At 38.0% G+C, this 23,580-nt stretch overlaps 1 protein-coding gene across 3 annotated transcripts in view; it reads left to right on the top strand.

Annotated features, from left to right (window-relative positions):
* LOC105276542 overlaps positions 1-23,580 on the top strand; it is a 58,145-nt gene that overhangs the window by 28,824 nt on the left and 5,741 nt on the right. The window contains exons 2-7 of one of the 3 annotated variants that reach the window (XM_011334250.3): positions 311-377; positions 16,539-16,832; positions 17,221-17,521; positions 18,837-19,304; positions 20,930-21,318; positions 23,037-23,522. In XM_011334250.3, coding sequence (XP_011332552.2) covers positions 17,372-17,521; positions 18,837-19,304; positions 20,930-21,318; positions 23,037-23,522 — 1,493 coding nt within the window. In that variant the 5' untranslated portion in view covers positions 311-377; positions 16,539-16,832; positions 17,221-17,371. Of the gene's footprint in view, positions 1-310; positions 378-16,538; positions 16,833-17,146; positions 17,522-18,836; positions 19,305-20,929; positions 21,319-23,036; positions 23,523-23,580 lie in introns of all 3 variants that reach the window. The other 2 variants (XM_011334249.3, XM_011334251.3) reach the window with 2 other exon arrangements.

The following is a 23,580-nucleotide window of genomic DNA, read 5'->3' as shown; positions in this document are numbered from 1 at the left end:
TAATCATGTGATGCGCGTAGACATAAGACGACAAATGCGTATGAAAGCGATCGGCGGAGTCCCCACGAGAGTCAGTCGAAAGTATTGCGAGCGGAGTATCAGAGTGTGGTGTCCTGAAAAGTCAGGCGACAGCGAGAGTCTTCTTTCACCCCATCAAAATATAGTGGCAATATATCCCTGCATTATGCAAACTGTATCTTTACTTATCTCTATAAAATATACAAAATGTATACCATCTCTACATATGGTTCTTGACAATTGATATTCGAGTGATGCTCAATGAATGACAAAAAAATGTTCTCTTTCTCAGGTCGAAGACGATTATGTAGGGTGTCCCACGTAAAGTCTCCCAATAACTCTCCTGCAGGTAGATGTCGGTAAGCTGAATTAAAAAGTCCTATAGTATTATATTTTGCAATTAACCACGTAAAATTTTGAGATATTAATAAAAGGAGCTCAGCGAATCAGTACGCGCGATGCGGTGAGACGAGTCTTGTAGGCGCGGCTTTTGACATGCGATGTCAACACATCCTCTCTATGCTATAAATATGTTGTTCCATTCACAAATCGCAATCAGACTCTGCCTTATTATTACCTATCAATATCGTCACGAGCGTCCGTTGTTACGCGTCCCTAACAACGCGTCTAAAAGTCTCGTTTCTTAGCGTATCGTTATCTCTGAAGAGTCACAGTCTCTCTCTTACAGCAGCGGTTTCTCCTTCCATGTAATTCTTTTCCTTTTTCCACTCTTCTCCCGCCAGACGACTTTTTTCCAGCGACATACAGGTAGCTCTCGCAGGCCCTACATCTCGATTCGCACGAAATTGCACCGCAAACGATTGGCTCTTTGCCCGCGACGCTGGATTGATTCGGCCCAAGGGAAGGAGTAGGGGAAGATGGACGAAAAACGTAGAAGGAAAAACGGAAAGAAAGGGGACAAAAGCAGCATGAGTGATCGAGGAAGGGGATATTAGGAGAATACAAGAGGGTTTAGCACGCAGGATTATCTGGTGGGCGGAATGCAAATTAATTTTTTAGCAACTTTAGCTATTCCGAAAAGAGCTTAAACTGTCGCAAGCGATCGCGTCAATTCGATGGCAACTCGATTTCCATATTGTTCACACTCTTAGTGAAATCTTGCGATTTGGACATCGCTCGGTAGTTTCGCGATAGTGAGTGATTTATGACATCATCGAGTTTAACAAGCAGGAAAATGAGAAAAATGTGCGAAGGTTTTCTCGCCGGTTTTATTACTGGAAAATTCATTTTCGTTGTGATGCGGCCGACACTCTCAAAGAAGTACCTCGCTATAAACGAATGCCATGAATTTATGCCCTTTTTTCGCCAGCCCTCTCGCTCGCAAATTCAATTAAATGCGCACGGAAGAAGAGAATGCGTAATGAAAGCGTTTGCCAAGATGTGACTTTACCTGCGAAATCCCCGCAGATTTCGTCCGGATGTCATTAATTAAATCTAAATAGCACGAGCGAAACTTTCATTTTAAGATTCGCAGGTGTAGAATATTGCGAGTTTCTCTAATTGAAAAGATAAAATTCAATTTCCAAAAAAACCTAATAAAAAAATTAATATAAATGTATTTTTAGGAAATGAGTTAAATTAAGATCTTTTATTATTTTTTTAAAATTATTTCCGTCTTTTAAATATATGTCAAAGTAGATGATGGCTCAAATTAACACGCTTTACGGTGACTGACAACAATCCGATAAAGCCCTTTGTTTGCACTCAGAAAACCCGTTGGATGCCATTTCTGTCATCCAGGGTTAAATAGGCCGCATCGATCACGTCTTCTATAAATAATGCCAGAAATGATAATACCAATAGTAACAAACTGAATGCAAACTGATCTTTTCTCGTATGGAGCCGTCTTAGACACGTATCTGACATCCGTTTAGAAGGGGAACGAGATAAATTACATTTAAACAAACGTGAATATTAAGCGATGCCGATAACAGACCGTACTGCAATCTCGACAAGTGTGATTCCTTTTATCATTACGCATCGTCCTCTTTTAAATGTTCAAAAGAAGCTGTAATGGACGCCCTCCATTAGAGCTTTTCTTTCGCAATACCTTCATGTGAAAGATGATTTGCGTAAACGTATTTTTCGATTTGAACTTAATGAGGCGCATCGTGAAAAGGTCTGTGGACGTTGAAAGTTAAAAGCTCTCTTAGCCATATTTGAACTTACTGAAAGCTCGCATAGCCGCCAATTTTATAATGTTACGTTCATTGCGACACGCAATCACGAATAATGGCGAGATACAATTATATGCAAGGCAATACCTAATCTTTTAATGAACGAATCCGGAATGAAAAATTCAACTGAATCTTCATAGAAATGATTTAAATGCGCTGCTTCGTGTATTTACCTCCAGTCATTAAGTAACACTGAACGTGCCAGTTTTCAGATACTCACATAGGGTTTCTTCCTTTCCCTGGAAGTTTACAGGGCTTCAAGAGAAGCGTGTTTATCGTTAGATACGCCGATATTTTATTGATCGTTGTTTTATTCATTTATCTCTCTTGTCGCCACGCTTTGCGTGATGGTTTCTATTTTTATTTCTTCAAGCTTGTTAGTTTCAGCTTTATTGCGTACATAAATTATTAGTTTCATAAATATAAAATTAATAAATAAAAAAATATAAATAAATATATAAATGCATAAGTAAATACTGAGACATAAATAACTTCTTTATAACTTTCACAAGAAATGACCCTTGCACAAAGGATCACCTTTTCTTTATTATAACTTTATATATCTAGCGGAACTCATTGAGAATGCTATGAATAATAATCTGCCATAAACTAATTCTATACGCTTTTTACAGTTAACCAATCGTTCACATTGACACATCTATTTTGCCGTATCGACACAATTTGCACCTCTCACAAATTTGATGAGCGCTTCAATGCCAACGAGATATCCCAGCAACGGAAGATAAATGCGTAGAGTTGCCCCGAAACTGGTGAGAGGGACGTACGCGAGAAAGAATTCGCACCCTCCTTTTACTTTAACGAAGCGTCATTTATGGAGGCGCGATAGAAAGTTTTTCCTCCTTTCATAGGGTTGCTGCTTTTTTTTCTGCGCAAAGCGGCTGTATTCTGTCGGCGTAACATAAAGCATTCTCGGAATCCCCGCGAACTGGTTATTCTATTATTCGACGACAATAATTTCACTCTTCCGTTCTTCCCTCTTTCTACGATATCTTTTACCAATAGCTTTACGCTGTGTCGCAAATGTGACACGCCGTATAAGAGTGTGAGTTCTATAAATTTTTCAGAGTACCATCGAGTCCGGATCGCAGGTATCGAAGATATCATTTTGCATCGCATTCCAGTCGGTTTTCGTAGTGAATAATGCATTGGCATTGCTCTGTGATATTGTTATTCTTATTATTGCTTTCGAAGCCCTTCTTTATTATCTCGTATATTATTCTGATACAGCAGTCACTTCAGACGACACGAGATATTTATTTCAGGAATTGTGAGATTCACGAGCTGAAAATCTAGAAACAATTTTTAAGCGGATTATTTACATCATATATTGATAAAAACATGATTGTTAAAAACATATTTTAATATGTTAAAAATTGCTAAAAATGTTCGACATAAAAAATCAATATTTAACTCGGAATATAAAATACTTAATTTAATGGAATTTATTATAATACTGCTACACATTTCTGAACTTTGATAACTATGTTCTTTATTCTCTTCTCATCTTATTTTGAATCGCGTTTGAAACGTGTTTAACATGAGGATGCGACTTTATCTCGAACAGAAAATTTAGATGATCACATTGAGACTCGAATATAAATGCGAGTCTTTGTTCTTATAACTCTATTTTCTTTCACTGACGCCGAGTCGGGGTCGTTTTTCGCATATAAAATTCATACACGCGATACAAACTGCGAGAATATAATTCTTCATCGCGTTTGGACTTTATTCTCGCTGAGAGATTGTAAAGCGAGGAAAAATGCATACCCTGTGGGGTATACCCCCCCCCCCCTCTCTCTCTCTCTCATACACACACACACGCACACTTTCCAAGTCATGTACATATCGCTTCAACGCTTTTCAATCGCGCATCTCGTGAAAGTCTATCAGGAAATTTTGACCGAATTTTTCCAGCCTCAGAGCCTCGGGAGAAATTTAACGTGCGCCTCCCATGCGTGTCACTCGCAAATGAGAGCGTGCAGGAAAGTTCGCTGAGGGTAAAAACAATGAGATGGTGACGTAAAATGTGGTATATAGGATGTGACATCTAGATTGACGCCTAAATATATAACTAATGAAACAAAATAAAAAGTTTATGAATTTATTATACTCTGCTTCAGTTTATTCCAAGTAACCTTGAGTGTGTTGAATTCATTATAAGAAGAGAACTACATAGGTGGTTACAAAATTAGTTCCATTAAAAAATATGAAGTTAATTTTCATTTCACTTTGACACTCCATCCATCAAATCACCAATTGTGCATCCCCTTTGAAATTATACAACTTTTATCTTCTCATCTTGTTTTATCTTTTATGTATTTAGGCGTCTCAATTTAAATATTGCACCCTGTATAAACGAGAACGAAGAAAGCAAAAGCGAGACTATAGATACTATAGAACTACGTGAAACTATTTTGATACGCTGTCGATTCGAGTTAGAAGTGCCCTGTCAAGTGTTTATTGTCACTTTGAACAGGGAAACATACTTTCCAAGTCCGTATTCGTGATTGTATATCTGTTCAATGCACATAATGCACTTTCAGCTATTGAGTGCCATTTCTTTTTTTTCCTTGAGTTGTTTGTTTCTTGGTAATATTTTGTAATATTGTACATTACATCTCCTCTCATTGATGACATGACAAATAATTTTGTTATTTAATATTATTATATTTAATAATATATTTGATATATCGTTGTTAAATATATTTATTTAATTATATCAGGCAAGTTACATTTTGAAACGGAAAAGGCGAAATAGAACAAAAGAAAGAAATGTATTAAAAAAGCACACTACACATTTCACAAGCCGCAAAATGTTTGCCACAAAGGGGCACGGTATCGCCGGCAAATCCCTCCGACATATGACGCGGCTGGAAGGCAATTTTTGCGCGAATTCCACGCGCATGGGATGGCAGGAAATGTCGCGTCTCGTTGAAAGAAGCACAAATAATATTCCCGTATCTCGCGCAGTCATGCGATGTAGCGCTCTTTGTTTTCGAATTACTGAAAGTGCGCGTGACACGCACGTTTTGTGATAGTGAAATAATGAAAATGCAATAATAATAATTGAATATCTCGAAATGACGAAAATGTAAATTTCGAATCCTGAACACCTTCAGGACTGCGTCCGTGCGCCTCAGCTTTTGGGATTCGCTCACGATTGCAAACGCATTTTACATTCTATACTGTTGCCCCTTCACCGATAAAAGCTTCGTGATCGAGCAGAATAGCACGCCAAAGTTCTGAAATTTGTTCCAATGTCCGTAATATATCACAGAGATTGTTTCATCTAAAATAAAATTTCTGGCTATATGTGATAACACGTATTGGGGACAAATATTTTGATTTTTATGTTGATGCGATTACTGATACATGATTGAAAATTGCATTTGGAACATAGAAAATATTTGAAAATTAATATTATAAAACGGTTATGATACTGATATTACGAGCATAGTGATAATATGTAAAAATAGAAATAAAAACATATGCTATATATCCAATAAATAACGATTATATTGTATGATAAATAAACTGTTATGTGTTTATTTATCATACAATCGTTATTTATCAGACAATGATATTGGATCACTGTATATTAGTCGCGTAACGGATAGGTAATTATTCCATTGTTCACTGTTTTGTCCATTATTTCATTGTTTCATTTTGAATCCCACGCATGTCTCGTATATCTCTGTCGGAGTTTAATTCGCGACTATAGATCCAACAGGATTTAGGTTGTGACGTTATAAGCCGCACCCCTGCATACACGACGCACGCACGCACGCACGCACGCACGCACGCACGCACGCACGCACGCACGCACGCACGCACGCACGCACATTTTCTTCCCCTATTTTTCATCGCATCCTACTGGGGAAACATTGAATAAATTTGGTCAAGGAATCTGGGTCGAATCCTCTTCGGCTACGTCATCGCCATTTCTATAATTATATTTACGAAATAATTTTGTCATAATCAAAGTCCTTACGGTTTTTATTTTAAAGGTCCTTTATAGCATCAAGAGTTCTCTTTAGAATCATGCATGATTTTATATGAATTGGATTTGATTGATTGACCGTAGCCGATCGTTGAATGATAATGCAAGGATATAATATTTCATATCGGCTTCTTCGCAATTTTACTTTGAACCTCGGTATATTAAAATAATTACAATGAAAGGGAGGAAATACAGATATTTTTGAACTGTTCGGCGACACAGAAATATGGAGCAGTTAAGTTTCTTTTTGTGTTAAAAAAAAGCGATGAAAGAAGAAAAAAGAAATATTTTAAGGAAATCGTCGTCGTTGCCGAGGAAAGTGCAAAATGATACTCGTCGAGAGAACCCGACAAGAATCTCGTAACTTGCACTTTGCACAACACAATGAACAATCATCGCTTGTTCAAAAAGCCGCTTCTCTCCCTTTCTTGGAGTTTCGCGGCGATGCAATCTCATAACTTCCATATCACGCAATACTCGTGCGTGGACTAGTTCATCCGATCGTCTGTCTCTATCAATGTTAACTTTCCGCTTGGAATATGAGAGACGAATATGAGAGTTAAGTCAGCTCGCGAAATTCGATCGAACTTATAAGTCCTCGCGGAAGTTTCGTACTCGCTGCTGCTAGCCAGCTCCATGCTTTAGACTTGCCTTTTCGAACTCGAATGCCTCTTAACGAGCGTCCACAGTAACTAACGACTGAATTACTTGTGAAGCATTCGCAATCACAATTAATCCGACGAGGGTTTTGTTTTCGATTTCGCCAGCTATTCACTATTGAAGCCGCTCCAATGAAGAAAACTTATTGTTAGTTTCCTGATGAGATGCTTTAATAATCTCCGCGGATAATATTCTCTTTAATTAAGAAACTCGTGTTGCTGCATTTTACCTTGCAGTTGTTTGAAACTGTTTCGGAGTTACAGAAGCTCTGTTGCGTCTTTCGTTTGTATGTACGCATGCTATGTATTATATGTATGTATATACGCAAACAACAAACTTAACGACACATTATATTAAATCACTAGTATGGGGTAAATTGGTTGCAACTAATGTGTTGTAACTAACTCTACCTAGGTGTTCAAGATATATCCTTGTAACTTGAGAACTTGTAACATCCATACAGTGACAGTAGGTTACCTGAAAAATAGATAGAGAATTCTTGGCAGTCAAAGTTTCATCGACTCCTTCACTGCGACGGTGATTCTTTTTTAAAAGAAAAAAATCCACTATTAATTGGAAAGAGCCACTGTGGATAATTGCGATTCTGGCGGGGATCGAATCTGAGACCCTATATCAAGACAATCTCTCAGCATCGGCTACCATTCACAGTTTATTACTATCACTGTATTGCCTGATTAGTAGGCAAGCAAGCTGCGAGTCCAGAAAGATGATCTCTCTCGCAGTTTGGTAGACCGACTATGGATATTAAGCGACCACACCTTCGAGGATCTCTCCAGTATAACATTATTTGATGTCTGTTTTTTTATTTCTTTTAAGAAGGTAAATTTTTATATATTCAAGTTACTTCGCAAAATCTCTGTAATTTCTTTCTCTTATAGTTTCTCACGCAGTTTATTAGAGTTTTACATTACACGACACAGTATTTTTACTCAAGATATTCCTGACTTAAAATTCTTCGGAAGTGGAAAGGAAACACATTAGTGGCGAATTGCTCCACAGACGAAAACGCTGATCCGGACATGTATTTTAAGATAGCTTTGGGGCGAAGCGTCATCTTTCCAAGATAGACACGTGTGTCACTTCGTGACGTTTAATGTGCAGAAGTTAATAGCGTCGTATTACTCTCAACGCACGAATATTTTGTCGGGAAAATAGCGCGTTGCGTACGGTTAATTTATTTTACTAATTACCGTTGGCCATTTGTCTCCAATTTATCTCTTCCACCATCAATGCCGACCCCTGTTTAATCGAAGACTTTATGACGATGCAATGTGGAATTCAAATTGGGATTGGGACTTCCTCGTCGCACCTCGTCGCATCACACAGGCCGACAAAAATTAAACAGGCTTTCTAAATTTTCAATTAAAGCACATGCGTCGTCGCGCATGAGTCACTACACTCGCACTATCTTTGGAGCGAATTTTTCACCTGCAAGAGTTCAATGTGTCGTCATGATTGGGGAATCATTTCCCAGGAACGAGAGGATTTTTCCGACCTGGATGTCAAAAATGAGGACCCGATATTTCGAACGCTCGTTGGAAATTGCAAACTAACGATTTATTTTTGACGTGTCTATCATCCTTTCGCATTCCCATATTTATCTCTCTGGTTCAAATAAGTTCTTTAATGAATTAATCGAATAAGAAAGCATATTTGGAACAGCCAACTATCCTCATACATTGAGTTACACATGTATGTCATGTATAAATATAATTTATGACATTTCGTTTAAATATATTTTTTATATTTTCGTTGCTGTTTGGCTTTAATCGAGAGCAGGGATCAGTTGACACCCGCAATCGTCGTTATGTCGTAAAGTAGCATCTAGGGGCAATCCGCCCTTCCCAAAAGGCCGTTCCCTGTACAAGGTATGTCTGGTGAATCAGTAGCATGGCTCCCTTGGGCAAAAGGGTAGTTCCTGGGTGGCTAACGTGTATGATCAGAATGTAAGAATGTGTTTCGACCGAAAGGAACTTTAAATCACTTCGCAAACGTATATAGTCAGCACCAGTATTTTAGACTCCTTTCAAGCTTCCTTGTAGTGAACTTTCACTGCCAAAAGCCAGACAAAAATGGCTACATTTAAGATTCTCTGGCTTACAGAAAGGAAATAAATTATTATAAATCTCTTCTCGATTTAATAAATAGAGATGAGAAATTTTTCTAAACTAATTCACTCTAAACTACTGGCATACTCTTGTGATGTACGTATATAATTAAACAATTAAGTAATTACGTCGGAAGTATTCATTGCTGCTTGTTAGAAATAATTTGAATTTCCAACAGGAAAAATACTGTTTAATCATGCATGCATGTGCGTATCCAATGGATGGAGTTGTGCAAATATGTCGCGTTTGCATGCGAAATGATACAACCGCGATACGGCGAAGAGAGATCCCGTACCATGAATATTCCGTGTATTTCGCGAAACTTCACTGCTTTATTCAAAATTACACTTTCGTAGAGAACTTTGAGTTCACGAACTTGGAATGAGCGAAATTTCAATACTTAGTTCAAAACTTTGGGTTCTTGAAATTGTTTTTCAGAATTTTGGATGTGTTTTATTCTCGGATGTCTGGGTCTTTCAAGCTTTGAATATTTGAGAAATTTGCAGAGTTGCAGTTTTGGAGTTTCGAAATTTATTTTTCGAGACGTTAAGTCGTGTGACATGCAGATTTTACGTTCCCAATTTTTAGAATTGTTGATCTTGGTAGCTTGAAGTTTTGAGACTTTGAGACTTACCTTCTTCGCTTCCTCGAGCTTTTCGGAGCTTTGCATATTTGGCTTACAGCCCCGGATTCATCGGTTACAAAAACACTTTTAGAGCGGACGAACGTTATAACCGCTCTGTTTCCCCTTGGCTCGAAAGAAGGGTGCCGGTCGTTGGTCTACGCGAAATTCGTGCATATCGAGGGGTTGAACTCTGGCTCATCGTACTACTGCAGTGTCAGTGAATTTAACCACTCCCTTCAGCCAGTAGGTTGGCACCTTTATTTCCGGCGAGGTGGGGTCCCGTGGGACGTCCGTGGGTGGAGATCCCAACGGCGTTGCCACCGCCATAATTTCCGTCCGCTTTTAATCCGTCGCACGTGCATCCCGCAGGAAGAGCTGGCTGACTTGTCGCCAGCAGGAAGATCCCGCAGGAGAAAGAAGCGGAAATGTGACATGGCCGTCGTCGAATCGGAACTGCCATTTCTCCGACAATATCCGATGGACATTGATAGTGGACAATAGATAACCACTATATTTAAGTTGTTAATGACGTGAATTTTTAAAAAGTTTGATACAGTTAGTATTTCAAAGTTTATTAATTATTCAAAGTATATTAATTCACATTGACATCGTAGTCGTTAAATTTTCTCACGCTTGAGCAGACTTGTTACAATCGCGTGCACGACTATCTAATATACGTGAAATCGTTGTAAATCAAGATTCGACGAGAAATCTCGAGTTAACGTCGCGTGTGATACCGCCTAAGCGGTGTACATCGAGTCGTACACGTGTATCAGGCATGTACTTGTGTATCTGATATCGATGACATTTGCATATACGCGATTAGCGTACAAGCCGTAGATCAACCGGCTTTTAAGTTATTTCCTCTTTATTACGGGAACTCGCTGTTCAGATGAAAAATCGCTACGTACCAGCACGCACAGAGATAAATCCGAAAATGCAGGCATGAAATTATACTTTATCGTGGGATAAAAGCAACGATTGCAGCGATGGAAATTCAGGCAAACTAAGAGAACATTCTTCCGCTTTTTGTTTACCAAACAATCAAGCGATTTACTGAAATTATTGAAAAAAATCACTGATCATTTTTAATCTCATAAGTTTGACCTTTTCTTCGATTTTACAACCATCTTTTACCCTTCCAGGTTTATTTACATTATTCTCGTCTACGTTTTCTAATTTCAAGTTGATAAGAAGTTTAGTACTTCAGATAATACTTGATCATTCTGATCAAAAAGAAAACTAGACTTCATCTCGAGCCAAGAATCCATCATTAAAGCTTAGGCCGGGAATTTCGGGATACGCTCTACATATCTCTCATGCATATTAATCGACACGACAAGAAACATTGATGTGCTTTAATAAAGACGTGCCTTGGACCAAGAGAAGATCGTCGAAAGTTACAAATCAGTCGATGACAAATTTTACGGTCTCTCCCTCTGTCTTATTAATTATCATCATCGCTAATTATGCGCACATGACCGACGTCACATGCTGCGGATTAATCGTGCACGGCGCGCTCGTATCGTTATTGTCGTTTACACGCCTCTAAGCGCTATTAAGTTAAACTTCATAAATTTTCGTCGAATGGTGAGTTTCATTCTCTCGGGTTACTGTGCGCAATAATTAATGCGCTATGCTATTCCGTTACTTGAGCATCCAGGCGTCAAAATTCTCCAGGCATGTATTAAATTAAAAAAAAAAATAGAAAATTGCATTACGTAATTGCTCTACACGTCTCTCTCTCTCTCTCTCTCTCTCTCTCTCTTTCCTCCCTCTCAATGTATGGAGATTTTATATCATCTTTAATATTCACTGAAATATTTAATATTATTCCGAGAGAATACATAGATATTCTTTTGCAAATTTTAGATAAGCGGATTACATAGATGACCCCTTCCGATATCTCATGCGGATTTTGCACTAATTTGGCGTCGGAAACTTTCAATGCTGACAGAAGGAAAATTTCATGTGAAACTGCATACCAGGCCGGACGATAAGCTCCCGCTTTAATCAAGCCAGCAGTTGCCTCGATATCATCGTTATTACACGGCGACTCGACCATGATAAATTACAGGGGTTAGCACGGTACACTCACTTGAACTTCCCTCCAGCCTGGTACGCGCCTGTTCGCGACCACCGTAACTCTAACGAGACTAACGAACTCTTGTCTCTGACCATTCATCGATACGACGATACTGCCACGTACCCGACCAAAGGAACCCTTGTTAACCCTGAAAATTCTTTCCCCGATCAACTGCTAAAGTGTATTGGTGTATGCATGCGTGTATGCGTGTGTGTCGACATGCTCGTTTAATCCTTTCAGAGTCACCGGAGCACTCTCGTCTTTGAAAGAGAATGCACGTTAGGTCGATTTAAGTATATTGATGACTGACATTGCATTTGCATAATTTGCACAAAACTTAGAATAAATACATGAGCGGTTATTACGAATAAATAACGTATTATTGGATAATGAACATATTATAATATACATATACAGGGTGTCCCAAGTTTTAACCGACAAACTGCGGGAGCATATTCTACTAGTGAAAATAAGAAAAAATTCTTATATCGAGTTTGCTTAGAAATGCTTTATTACAAAGTTATAAACCAATATTGAAAAGAAATATGAGATAAGTAACAACGGAACATAGTGTAGAATTTGGAAGGTCGAAGATGTTTATGTTATGTGTATTCACATGTATTCATGTTCACTATGTTGAAACGATTCAGTATGATTGTTACTTTCACAACAGTAGCTGTTAGATTTCAATCGTCGTGTGAACAAGCAATTACTATCAGAATGCCAAAAGTGTTTTCAAATGAGGAATACACTGATATTCATTTCGTGTACGGATTCTGTGACGGAAATGCACGAGCTGCCGTACGAGAGTATCAACGTAGATTTCCTAACAGGAGAGTACCAGATAGATTTAAAGCAACGAATTACTAATTCAGTTACTGAGATGCAACAAAATTTTCAGGAATGTCGTACTGTAAGAAATTCTGTACTACGTCGATGTCTAGCTTGTATCGATGCGCAAGGACAACATTTTGAAATGCGTCACTAACTCATTGCGTAGATAATTTTTATTTTTGTGAAAAAATCCGTTGTTACTTATCTCATATTTCTTTTCAATATTGGTTTATAACTTTGTAATAAAGCATTTCTAAGCAAACTCGATATAAGAATTTTTTCTTATTTCCACTAGTAGAATATGCTCCCGCAGTTTGTCGGTTAAAACCCGGGACACCCTATATATGTATAAACATCTTATTGCTGATATCAAAGATAAATTTTCGTTTGCATATGATATCGCGTTAGAGAAATGAAAGGTTTATTAATTGACATTCCATGTTCTAACAACATTCGAAAGTTATGGCTGGCGGAAAGTGAGAAAAAATAATAAAATACGAAAATATGATAGATGTGAATTATATGTGTGAAACATAATGAGACATATTATTTAATTATATACATTATACTATAATATAAGTATAATATAAAGTAAAAAAACATTCAGTTTTTACGAAAGGCCGTTTACGTATACGTTTACGTTTTCGTTTCTATACTTGTATATCATGAACTCATCTACGAATTTCTATGGGATATTATCCCAGCTGGCAAAACTTATGCTCATTAAGCTCATCTCTAGAAAATCATTTCAAAGGAGTAATTAGAGAGCGTTTCGATGAACGTCCAATGCAGGAGAGAAAGAAGTAAAAGAAAGAGAGATCCACTCCTGTAATTATTAAACCATGCAAAACTTTATGAATCTATGCAGACGGTTTAAAGCGGACCGCTTTGTTCATGCGAAGTCGATGTGATGCTGATGACACGACGCTAATGGTAAAAGGGATGAGAGTAAAAGGACACTGTCCTGCATTAACGAAGATCCTTCTCCAGACACCGGAAGTTGGTTGTCCCTCTGGATATTCTTAAATTTCACCGAAACGTTATGGAAATGAAATCCCTCGACAACGACGGCGACTTTAACGTCGTTATAACTTGCGCATTAGCATACGCAATTGGATTATCGTGAATTGCGCCGGTGAAAGTGACGCATATGTAATCCAGAATTTGAAGAAGCCGACCGAAATTCAATTTTGCAAATTTTTATTGCAACATTTGAAATAATGTACTATATTTTTATACGATGATTTCCAATGGTTAGAGATGTCAATTATGATTGTGTTTTTTGTCATATTTCGAATAAAGGTATTGCTGTTTTATTGACTTGCATTTAGTAAGAGAAATAGTTTCTTTTGAGAAACATTTTATTAAATTCATAATATACTCTTTCTTCTTCGATTATTTCGAATTTTATTTGTTGTAGAAGATTGGTAACTTTTTTCGCAAATTTAGCATCTGTTTTATTATCATGAGCTCGTAAGCTTATTAATATTACACATACACTTTCACTCAAGTATCTCATTTATCTTCTGAGTTAATTTTTCTGATTTATCAAATTCATCAAATATGCTTTTGTGAATAGATGAAATATTATTCAATATACATATACGATCTGTCTAGATTTTGGTGCGATTAATTTTAAAAAGTGGTTTTTTTTTATTTTTCAAATTTTAAAAATTTGAAAAACTGTATTTTAGTCAGATTTTTCGAATTCTGGACCATTGTGCAATGTCTTAACGAGAGATATTAAAATTTTATGAGATTAAGAAATTCGTCCAACTAAAATGCGACAGCAAAAGAGGAAAACTCTTTCTTCTTAATTTGTTCACTGAGCAATAATTTCTCTTTGTTCAATTGTGCCAAAATTAACAATTAAATAGCAATAACATGAATTCCATGTGAGTTCTGTAGAAATTAAACGAAATCCATGTCTTTCAGACCTAGTTTTTCATTCGTTCTCGCGCTTTCCGAACTCGATCGAAGTGCGCAGTTTTTCGAGCTCGAGTCTTCCTTATCGCGAATTCATTCCAGTCACGACACCTCGTCATGTTGGTTATCCCTCGCGGGAAATTCGCTGCGTTCGTCTCGAAAACGTGTCGTCTACGGTTTCCGTTCACGTAGGATCAGCCAAGCCAAGAGGAGGAAGAAAGGTAGACCGATTCAATCGCGTCGACGACGGCGTCACGCGGGCGCAGTCGACGAAATATTTATTTCGCGGAAAGCTATCTCTGGCCTGAGGATTGATAAAAGAACGATCGAGGGTAGATCGACGAGCCTGACTCCCCTGAAAATAAATATGCATGCGTTGCAGCTGACGAGAAGCTTACATAGAGCTCGCTGCAACTTCTATGTAGTGTGCAACTTACATGTGCAGTATATAAGGAGACATACGTGAGACGTTTTCGCACTAGGAGAGAAGAAATCATATCTGTTTCGTGGATGATGGAGGGAATAAGAAATGTGTAAAGGATAATAAAAGTTTATGAGGAGAAATGCGGAGGAAATTTAAATTGTAACAAGTAGAAGACTTATGGGAGATCATTCTTCTATAATATTTGTTGCAGAAAAAAAGGAGAAAGAGAAACCGGAATTCTTTCACAGATTATTATTAAAAGATATAAGCAATGAAAGAGTTATCTTCTTCATCGAGTTGAAGTTGAGTTTAACGAGATGAAAAAAATATCAAATCAGATTGTAAAACTTACAGTTAATGAGAAAGATAAAGGAAAATGATCCAGAAGAAAAGCAAGTAAAAGGAGAAGCAAACAGATGAAGGGATTTTTCATCTCCTACAACACGAAGAAAGTGTTTTGATATGTTTGTATGGCAATTTAAAGTTCGGCTAAACTTCGACCAAAAATTTGTTTAATAATTGTTTTATTATACTCGCACGATTTCCGAGAACTTGTAGAGAACTACGACGAAAAGCTATGATTAAAACTCGGCCGACGCTTGTAATATCGACAGTGCCTCTCAAAAGTTCATGACAGCGCCTATCCGCTTATTTCCATAAAGGAATCGCTCTGCCGCGAGTTTCCGAAATCTCGCCCAACACTTTAGTCTTAGTAAATCGCACTTATGCAAATTTTTTGTCTTGTCGAAACATGAAAGTTTGACAAACCGTCAACAAATAGATATATCTTTATGATTGAATAGTAAATATAAAGGTTGCGCAAAACTGAAGCTTTAAATCAGGGAAAACATAGCATTTTATTTTTGGAAAAAGTGTATGATAGTTTACGATTTAATTATATTTTTGAAATTTTTATTTTTCTATGCTTAGGATCTGTTTGAGCACGCATTCTGTTTTTTACATATTCTTTTTTTGAAATGTACGCATATAATATTTATTATAAATATGTGACGTTCTTTAGTCTCGTAAAAGTGAAATCTTTACATTGCAATCGTTTTGGTTTTGCAAATTTCGACAAAATTTTGAAAGAAGAGATTAAATTAATATAATCTGCTTGGACCTCGACTCATCAATGAAATCATCCAATCCGTTAAATTACTTGGGCTCGGTAACCGGTTCCTAATTCAATTTACCTTATTGATTACTCCTCCGGCTGTAATCAGAACAGCTAAAGAGTTCGTTGTTTGCCTCGAATCAAGAATAGACAAATGAAAAGAATCTTTATTATTCTCTTATATATATTATTATATTTATTATTCTCTTTTATTATTTATATGTCTGAGACTTATCAACGAAATGAATGAGATTTATCAGCTCGGAAAGTAAATTATTATTTTTTAGGAATAATATCCCACTAGATTTTTGCGTTATATCGGAATCCTAGTAAACCTAAAATCTTAAATGAACTTGATATATCCCGCGGATTGCTTCGTGAACTCGGCAGTAAAGCAAGTTTAATCGCGACATTTTTTTCCTCCATTAATTACATAAATTCATGTTTCGCAATACGGGAGTTTACACGAGCTTATGTATGCGTGTGTATCTCTTCTGTTACAGATTTATTGTTTCGCAAGATCGGGGAACGGCGACGCGAGGTAGTGGCTTGTCGCGTCGTTTGTCGACGTTAAGGTCGGGAAAAATGGCGTAAAAGCGTCGACGGCCACTTAGTATGTTAATGCGAGGCGCGGCTCGTACGTGGCTGCAGGACTATTATTGATGATCCCGACAGCGGAGAAGCGAAGCCGTAAAACCAAGAGTGGGACCTGTGTGTAAATAGCCGGTGTAAAGCGAGGCTGTAATAATTGTCCCGTGGACCGTCCCGGCGAGCGGCGTGCAGTGATCATCTACGAGGTAATCAGAGAGGACCGGAGAACCCGACACTGGCGATCGCGATCATGTGTCGCATGATGATTAAAGCGAATCGACAATTATGCCGAGCGCAATTATACAATCTTTTTCTCAGTGCTATTTTCAGCAAAATTATATATATATATATATATATATATATAGATTCATGTGTGAGATAATTTAGATTATTATGTTTTTATAATATTTTATACGCGTAGGATTCTTTATTCAATCTTCGTGAACGAATCTCGCGAACATTCTTTCAGTGGAATATCTTTGGAGATCTTTTATAATTTTTGGGGTTTTTACATTTGTAGAATTCGTTCGGTTCTTAACACGCTTCGAGGTAAGATTGGACGACCATTCGTAAACGAGATTCGGTCGGTTGCAGAAGTCCAGTTTTCACCGTAAAATGGAGCGCTCGAGTAGACGTGCTCGGAAATAACGCAGCCGGTTTCGCGGCCAATCGTGAAAAGGGGTCCTCTATCCACTTGGGCATTTTCGACAAGGGGCCGCTCCGTTAGCCGGCACTCGTGTGCAACATGTTCGGGACGAAATTGCGCACATGGATGGAGGCACACATCGTGCGATCGAAAAAGAAGAAGGATCGAAAGAAGGGCGACAAGGGATTCGACTCGAACTGTAACTCCCCCAGGAGCCACAGCGCCAATAGATCGCCCGCTTTGCACCAGGTGAGCAAATATGTCTCAATTTCTTAGTCACTTTACAGAATGATATCGAGAGATTGTAAATCCTATGCATACAAATTTAGAAATTAATTTAAATTTTGCTGAATGTAGTTTTATATATGTAAGATTCGTACAACTCATATAATCTTACAATCTTTGTTATATATGAAACACTTTATATTATAATATAAAAGTTTTTAAATGTTTTATTTTACAAAGCATGTTTATAAGATTCCTACAAATTTACATAAACTTTGTAAAATTCGATGCATTACAGATCGATGAAATTTCATTTTCTCGTGCAACTTTGAAGATCTAGATTTAGACCTTTATATTGTTCTAACGACGCTTTTATAGATTTATATAATACAATGCTTTACGGCGACCAAATTGCACGGCGACTCGCGATTCCTCGGCATGGTACATCTCCTCTTGAAAGGCGCCATGCTCGCCGGATTCATCATCATTATCGGCAAACTAGTTTGTGAAATGCTTCCTCTATTTTCCTACTGCTTGCCAACGGTTGCTCGTTACGTTCGTCCGTTTCTCCGCTAACAGACCCTTACGTCGGCGCTTTCCGTGGAAGGAGCGGCCAAGGCATGTCGACGCTTATCGTTAAGGCGGGTAGAAAAAGAGTTTAGTATTCTTTTCTCAACACACACCGCCAGGCGCCTTCAAGTTCTCTCGTTCTTTCACGCCATCTTGCAGATTGCCGCAGTATATCTGCGAGTTTTATGCAGTCATCGTATGGCTGTCTTATCGGAATTATATAATAATGTAGAGAATATGTGTGAATTCACCTAAAGCACTTATAAATTCTCTTTTTATTGCACATACGTGTTCTCTCCGAATTGTTGTAGTTATTGGTACGTATGTGCTTGATATTTTCCTAATCTGTAAAATATATTTGAGATATTAGATATCAGTGAATAAGTTCTTGCCGATTTTGCAATTTTTCTTTATTGAAATGAAACAATCGATACAGCATAAATCAATCAAAGTACTTTCCATCGTTTTCTACGACTTTTTCCCATCTTTCCGGCAACATGCGAATGTTGAAAGGAGTCATTTTTTGAGACGATCCATTCGTCGACCCATCGGCAAGAATGTACCGACTTAATAGATAAGATGTGTGTTTGATATAATCCAAAAGCTGAAAGAAAGAAAATTGTATAATTAATACTTTTTTGAATTCTTCTTTGTCAAAAAATCTTTATCGAACAGACAGAAATATCAAGAAAAACATATCTTTCTTGAAGAGACGAATCGCCAATTACATAATGGCGAACATAGTGTAAAGTCTTAATCTTCTCCCTAGGTACACCCGGTGGACTCACCGACGAAGAACGTCGACGGTATCCGATTGCACGGTGGCGGTTACAGCACGACCGTGACTACATCGTCCGGCACTTCCGGAGGTACCGCCGGAAGCGTGAGCCTCTCGTCGCCGGAGAGCGCGTACTCGACCGGCTACTCGACCGACGGCACCTCGCCGGGTACCAGTTTTCCACCCGAGTACTACATCAACATCAGAACAGGCACCCACTATTTCCAGAGCAGCGGCAGCAGTGGTACTGCCACTACCATCAACAACAACAACAGCAGCAACAATAACAGCAAGAGTAGAATAAAAAGGCCGTCGGGCAACGCCGGGGGCTTGTCTTTGGCCGGCACCCCCGCATTGGGAAATGGAAGAATTCAGGATAGGGGAAAGTCATCCGCCAGCACGACAAACATGACTAGAGACAACGGTCAACCAGAAGTTCGAACCAGCACTCTACACAAGGTAATCGGGTGTACGTTGCAGCCAGAATTCGAAGCGATAATATTTTGAGTCTGAAAATATCCAAGATGCATTTTTTAATGTTAATGTATTATTTTTTTAATTTTTCAAAGTTCTAAAAATTTTACTTTTGATAATTATTTACAATAACGGAGCCAACCCTACATACAGGAGTAATGATTTTGACATATTAAAAAATTATTGAAATCCCTTATTAGTGGCTTCTTTATTGTAAATAGTTACCAAACGTTTTTATTACTTAGTAACTATCTTTCGTTTGCCGCGAGAAATATTTGATTTATTATATTATATCTTTACATATTATTATGTCAAACTGTTAGTTTTAAACTCAATCAAAATAATAATGAGAAAATTCATATAATAAAATCATGGTATTTGGGCTTGTTTTATATGATGATTCTCCTAGATGAAATTCTCATTCAAATCTTTCTGGTCTAATATTGGATAATAATAATATGTTGGAGATTGTTGGTGCACTGTTGCAGAGTTTTCGAGGTACCACGATATAATGTATTCACAAAAGACGCGCGTTGGCTCATCGCGCGCACGTTTCGTCAAACGCTTCATCTTCCTTTCAGTCTTCCTCAAATAGTTTATAGGCTTATATGCTTCGAGATTACTGTCTCGCTCAAACTCACCCCCGCGCGCGCGCATAAGGGTGCGTTTGTTCGCTATGGGGTCTTTGACGTCGCGAGTTCAACGACATCCGGCCTCTTTCGCTAAGTAGGAAGTGTATACTCCCGGAGTAACGTTTATCGTCGCTACTTATGGACACATGAAAGAGACAGAGCTTATGAATCCCAGTCGCGAAAGCGCGAGCTTACTTGAAAAGCGACGGTAGAAACGATTACTCGTTCCCTTTATGGTGTACGTGCCGCTGTTTGTTATGGCAAGATATTTATTAGCTGCACTATATTCTTGCTGTGAACTTACGTACTTGCACGCGCCTGAAAGAAATTCTGGAAATTTCTATTTCTTTCTAGCTGTTGCATCCGTGGAATCGCGCCTTTCTTCAAAATTCACTCTGTCGACTCGAGATGCATTATTGTCACCAGAAACGTACGGCAGGATATCGGGCCTTAATGGCCGGCAGGAGTGAAAAATGAATCCTTCCTCTTTCAGACCGTGATAAATTGCTCGTTGCATGCCACGTCGGGGACCCTCGTTTCGGCATAATGGAGAGGAACGATCGAATTCGCGATGTGAAGTGTCGATAAAAGAGAAAATACAGAATGATGGACGAAAAAGCGTGACTTTAAAGGGATAGTTGCCAATAACAGTGCTATCAATATCTGCGCACATCAATGCTTTTTCACTATTTTCATTCCGCCGTTTAACGATCGCTATAAAACATTATCTTAAATTATGTTAAAAAGAAATGACAATTAGCCGATTTCACATGTCAGCTAATTTTAATCGCAATCTGACCTGATCCTCCGTTGCCTTCTGCATCGTATTGATTATTATCGTGCAAAGACATAATCTGGCTAATTATGATGGCTATCAAGCGAAACCGATCATAAGCTTAATAAAATACAAAATCCTTGTCTTCTTTCATCCCACCGACATGTCGCTTTCTAGAATTTCTACTCGCTTTATATTGACAGAGCGCAGAAACACCGACGAATAATGGTCAGAGGCAACAGCAACAACAGCAGAGACAACAGGAGAACTCTCATCGTAGGACGGAGTCTTACTCCGCCGATTCGAGGAATAGCTTACCTGTACCATCGTCGATCCCGCCACCGTTGGTCTCACCATCGGTACAATCGCCCCGCGAACGTTCTCGCATCCGGACAAATCCATGGTTGTCAGCAAACTCATCCGGTTCTAGCAATGGTTTGAAGTCGCGGCTTGCCCTAGACGAAAGCAGTAGCAGCTCTGGTTTGAAACTTACGGAGTCGTCTGGTAGTGCCAGTGACGTTAATCTAAATGGCAGAGAACTTCAAAACAGGAAGGAGTATCGTCAGGAGAGTCTCAGCGCTGGTCGAAGTCCGTAAGTGATAGCAAATTTTATCTTACTGATTCCGTAGTAATTTGTGCACTAACATGTGTACCAAAAGAGATGCAAATAAATTAAATAAATAATGTAAATATTAGCAAAAATAGAAAATTAATAAAACTTTGCTTAAATAGAAAAATAAAATAATTTGATAAGTAAAAAATAACTAATTAGAAAATAATTAGAATAGTTAGAGATATTGATCGGAAGACTGACATGAAAATCAAAAATAATATAAAATAAAGAATTACATGAGTGCGTAGAAAAAGGAGAGGATGAAACATAAGATACTGCGCAAATAACAATTCAATATGTTGCTACAGTTATGCTATTACCAATATGTTGGAGCTAATCCAATTTTTCGCGGAGAAAAACTTACACGTAATTGCATAAGTTGCCAACTGGCAGAAGGCGTATTTTTCCGTGGGGGGGGGGGGGAGAGGGTGTTTTCCTTTTCTCGAATCCATCGACTATTGCAGTCTTGGCGTGAAGCCGACCGAAGTAATAAGGAATAAGGAAACGCCAACGTTTTACAAAAGTTCGCGAGACAGGCGAGATCCGCGAAGTTTACTTTATTGGCTGTCAATCCGTCATGCAATTACAAGGATGAATTTCGTCCAGCATGCACGAATGCTCACGGCAAATTTAAGTTTTAATTTGCGGATGACTATTTATTGCTCGATGTCGTAAATCGACAATGCATGTTTCTTCCGCAAATTGCGCGTGCTTTATGTCGATTACACATTCGTCATTTACACTCGATTAAACTATACTTATATCACAATGCAGTACAGACTACTTTGTAGAAATAAGTATTATACAATTGTGCAAATTGTATCGATGCGTATTATTGAATTCTTTATGAGAGTTATGTTTTGTTCGCTAAATTCAATATAGGTACCAAATATATTTATAAACAGAATTATTTTATACATAGTTTTATTCTTTTCTAATTTTCTAATTTTTTAATTCTTTTTGGATAGTTTTATTACATTTTTGCATTTATGAAGAAAAAGACTACTTTGAAATTAAATCAACTAAATTGAATTTTAAAAAGGTTTAAATTAAAAATATATACAACTCTTATTATAGTAAATTATAATAAATTAATATTTCTTAAATACCGCATTGTAATATTTAATTTAATAATATACTTATTTATTTGATGAATACTTTTTACTTTTAAATACACAGAGTTATCTTTTCTGATTGACTTCTATTTAATCTTTTGACTGCGAATAGAGCCTTTAGGCGTCTAACTCTAACTGCTTACTGGGTGCAAACGGCGTCTTAATTGTTTACTGGATGGAAATTATCATTTTATATTTTGGGAGGATAATATTGCGAATATTTTAATATATTCTTTTAGGAATATATTTTTCCCGAGAAGATCCCGAGAATTAAGAAAATGCGAAAACAAATGGATTTGTTTAAACCATCGCAGTAGTATCTCCCCTTAAGAGTTTTATGTTTTTCATAAATATAAGTAGAAAATACAAAAGAGTAATTTACTCTCATTAATAAGGAATAGTATAACATGCTCCGCGCATTGTGACGGTTACTGTCGCACTGCACATAGGAACCGTCTTTGCATCCGTCCGAGCATCTCCATAGTCCAAAGGATTAATCGGCATAGTTTAATTTCTGTTTTGCTCTAAATACTTGAAGTAATCTACAACTCGAATCATGGAAATTTACTGTATCTTGTGCAGAATCAATCAAAATTGGAGACTGATATCAGGCATGGACCTACGACCAAAGATACCGCTGCAGCGACGAGCAAGCAGCAGTAGCTCCTCAGCATCCTCGATGACGCGTAGTGTGCGTTCATCCGAAGATGATGTCACATTGAACGAAATGATGGGGAAGTTTGACGAGAGCTACGTGTATGAAAAAGAGACTGACATTCTGTCGGACAGCGATCCGACCGACTGCGAGGACTACATCGACTCGCTGTCGGATATTGATACTGGTCAGGATGGTGGCGATGAGAATGATCCGTTCGAAAACGATGAGCTCGACTACATCGACAACGGTTCATTCCTCGATCTGGACAGTGTCGAGTGCGGCGGTGATCACTTTCCCAACACCGGTCACTGCACTTACTTCGCCTTTACCAGTGAGTTAAGTCGACGCGGCAGCAGGCTCCGCGAATCCTTCCTCAAGCGCAGAAACAAGGATGAGATTATTTCTCAGAAGTGAGTTTCACAAAATGCTTAAAATTCAAATAGTGCGAGGATTTATTTCGTAATTTTT

This window comes from Ooceraea biroi, chromosome 6, assembly GCF_003672135.1.
Source record: "Ooceraea biroi isolate clonal line C1 chromosome 6, Obir_v5.4, whole genome shotgun sequence".
In the NCBI taxonomy this organism is placed as follows: Eukaryota; Metazoa; Arthropoda; class Insecta; order Hymenoptera; family Formicidae; genus Ooceraea; species Ooceraea biroi.
The sequence above is the reverse complement of the archived record's forward strand: the minus strand, read 5'-3'. Positions and strand labels throughout refer to the sequence as shown.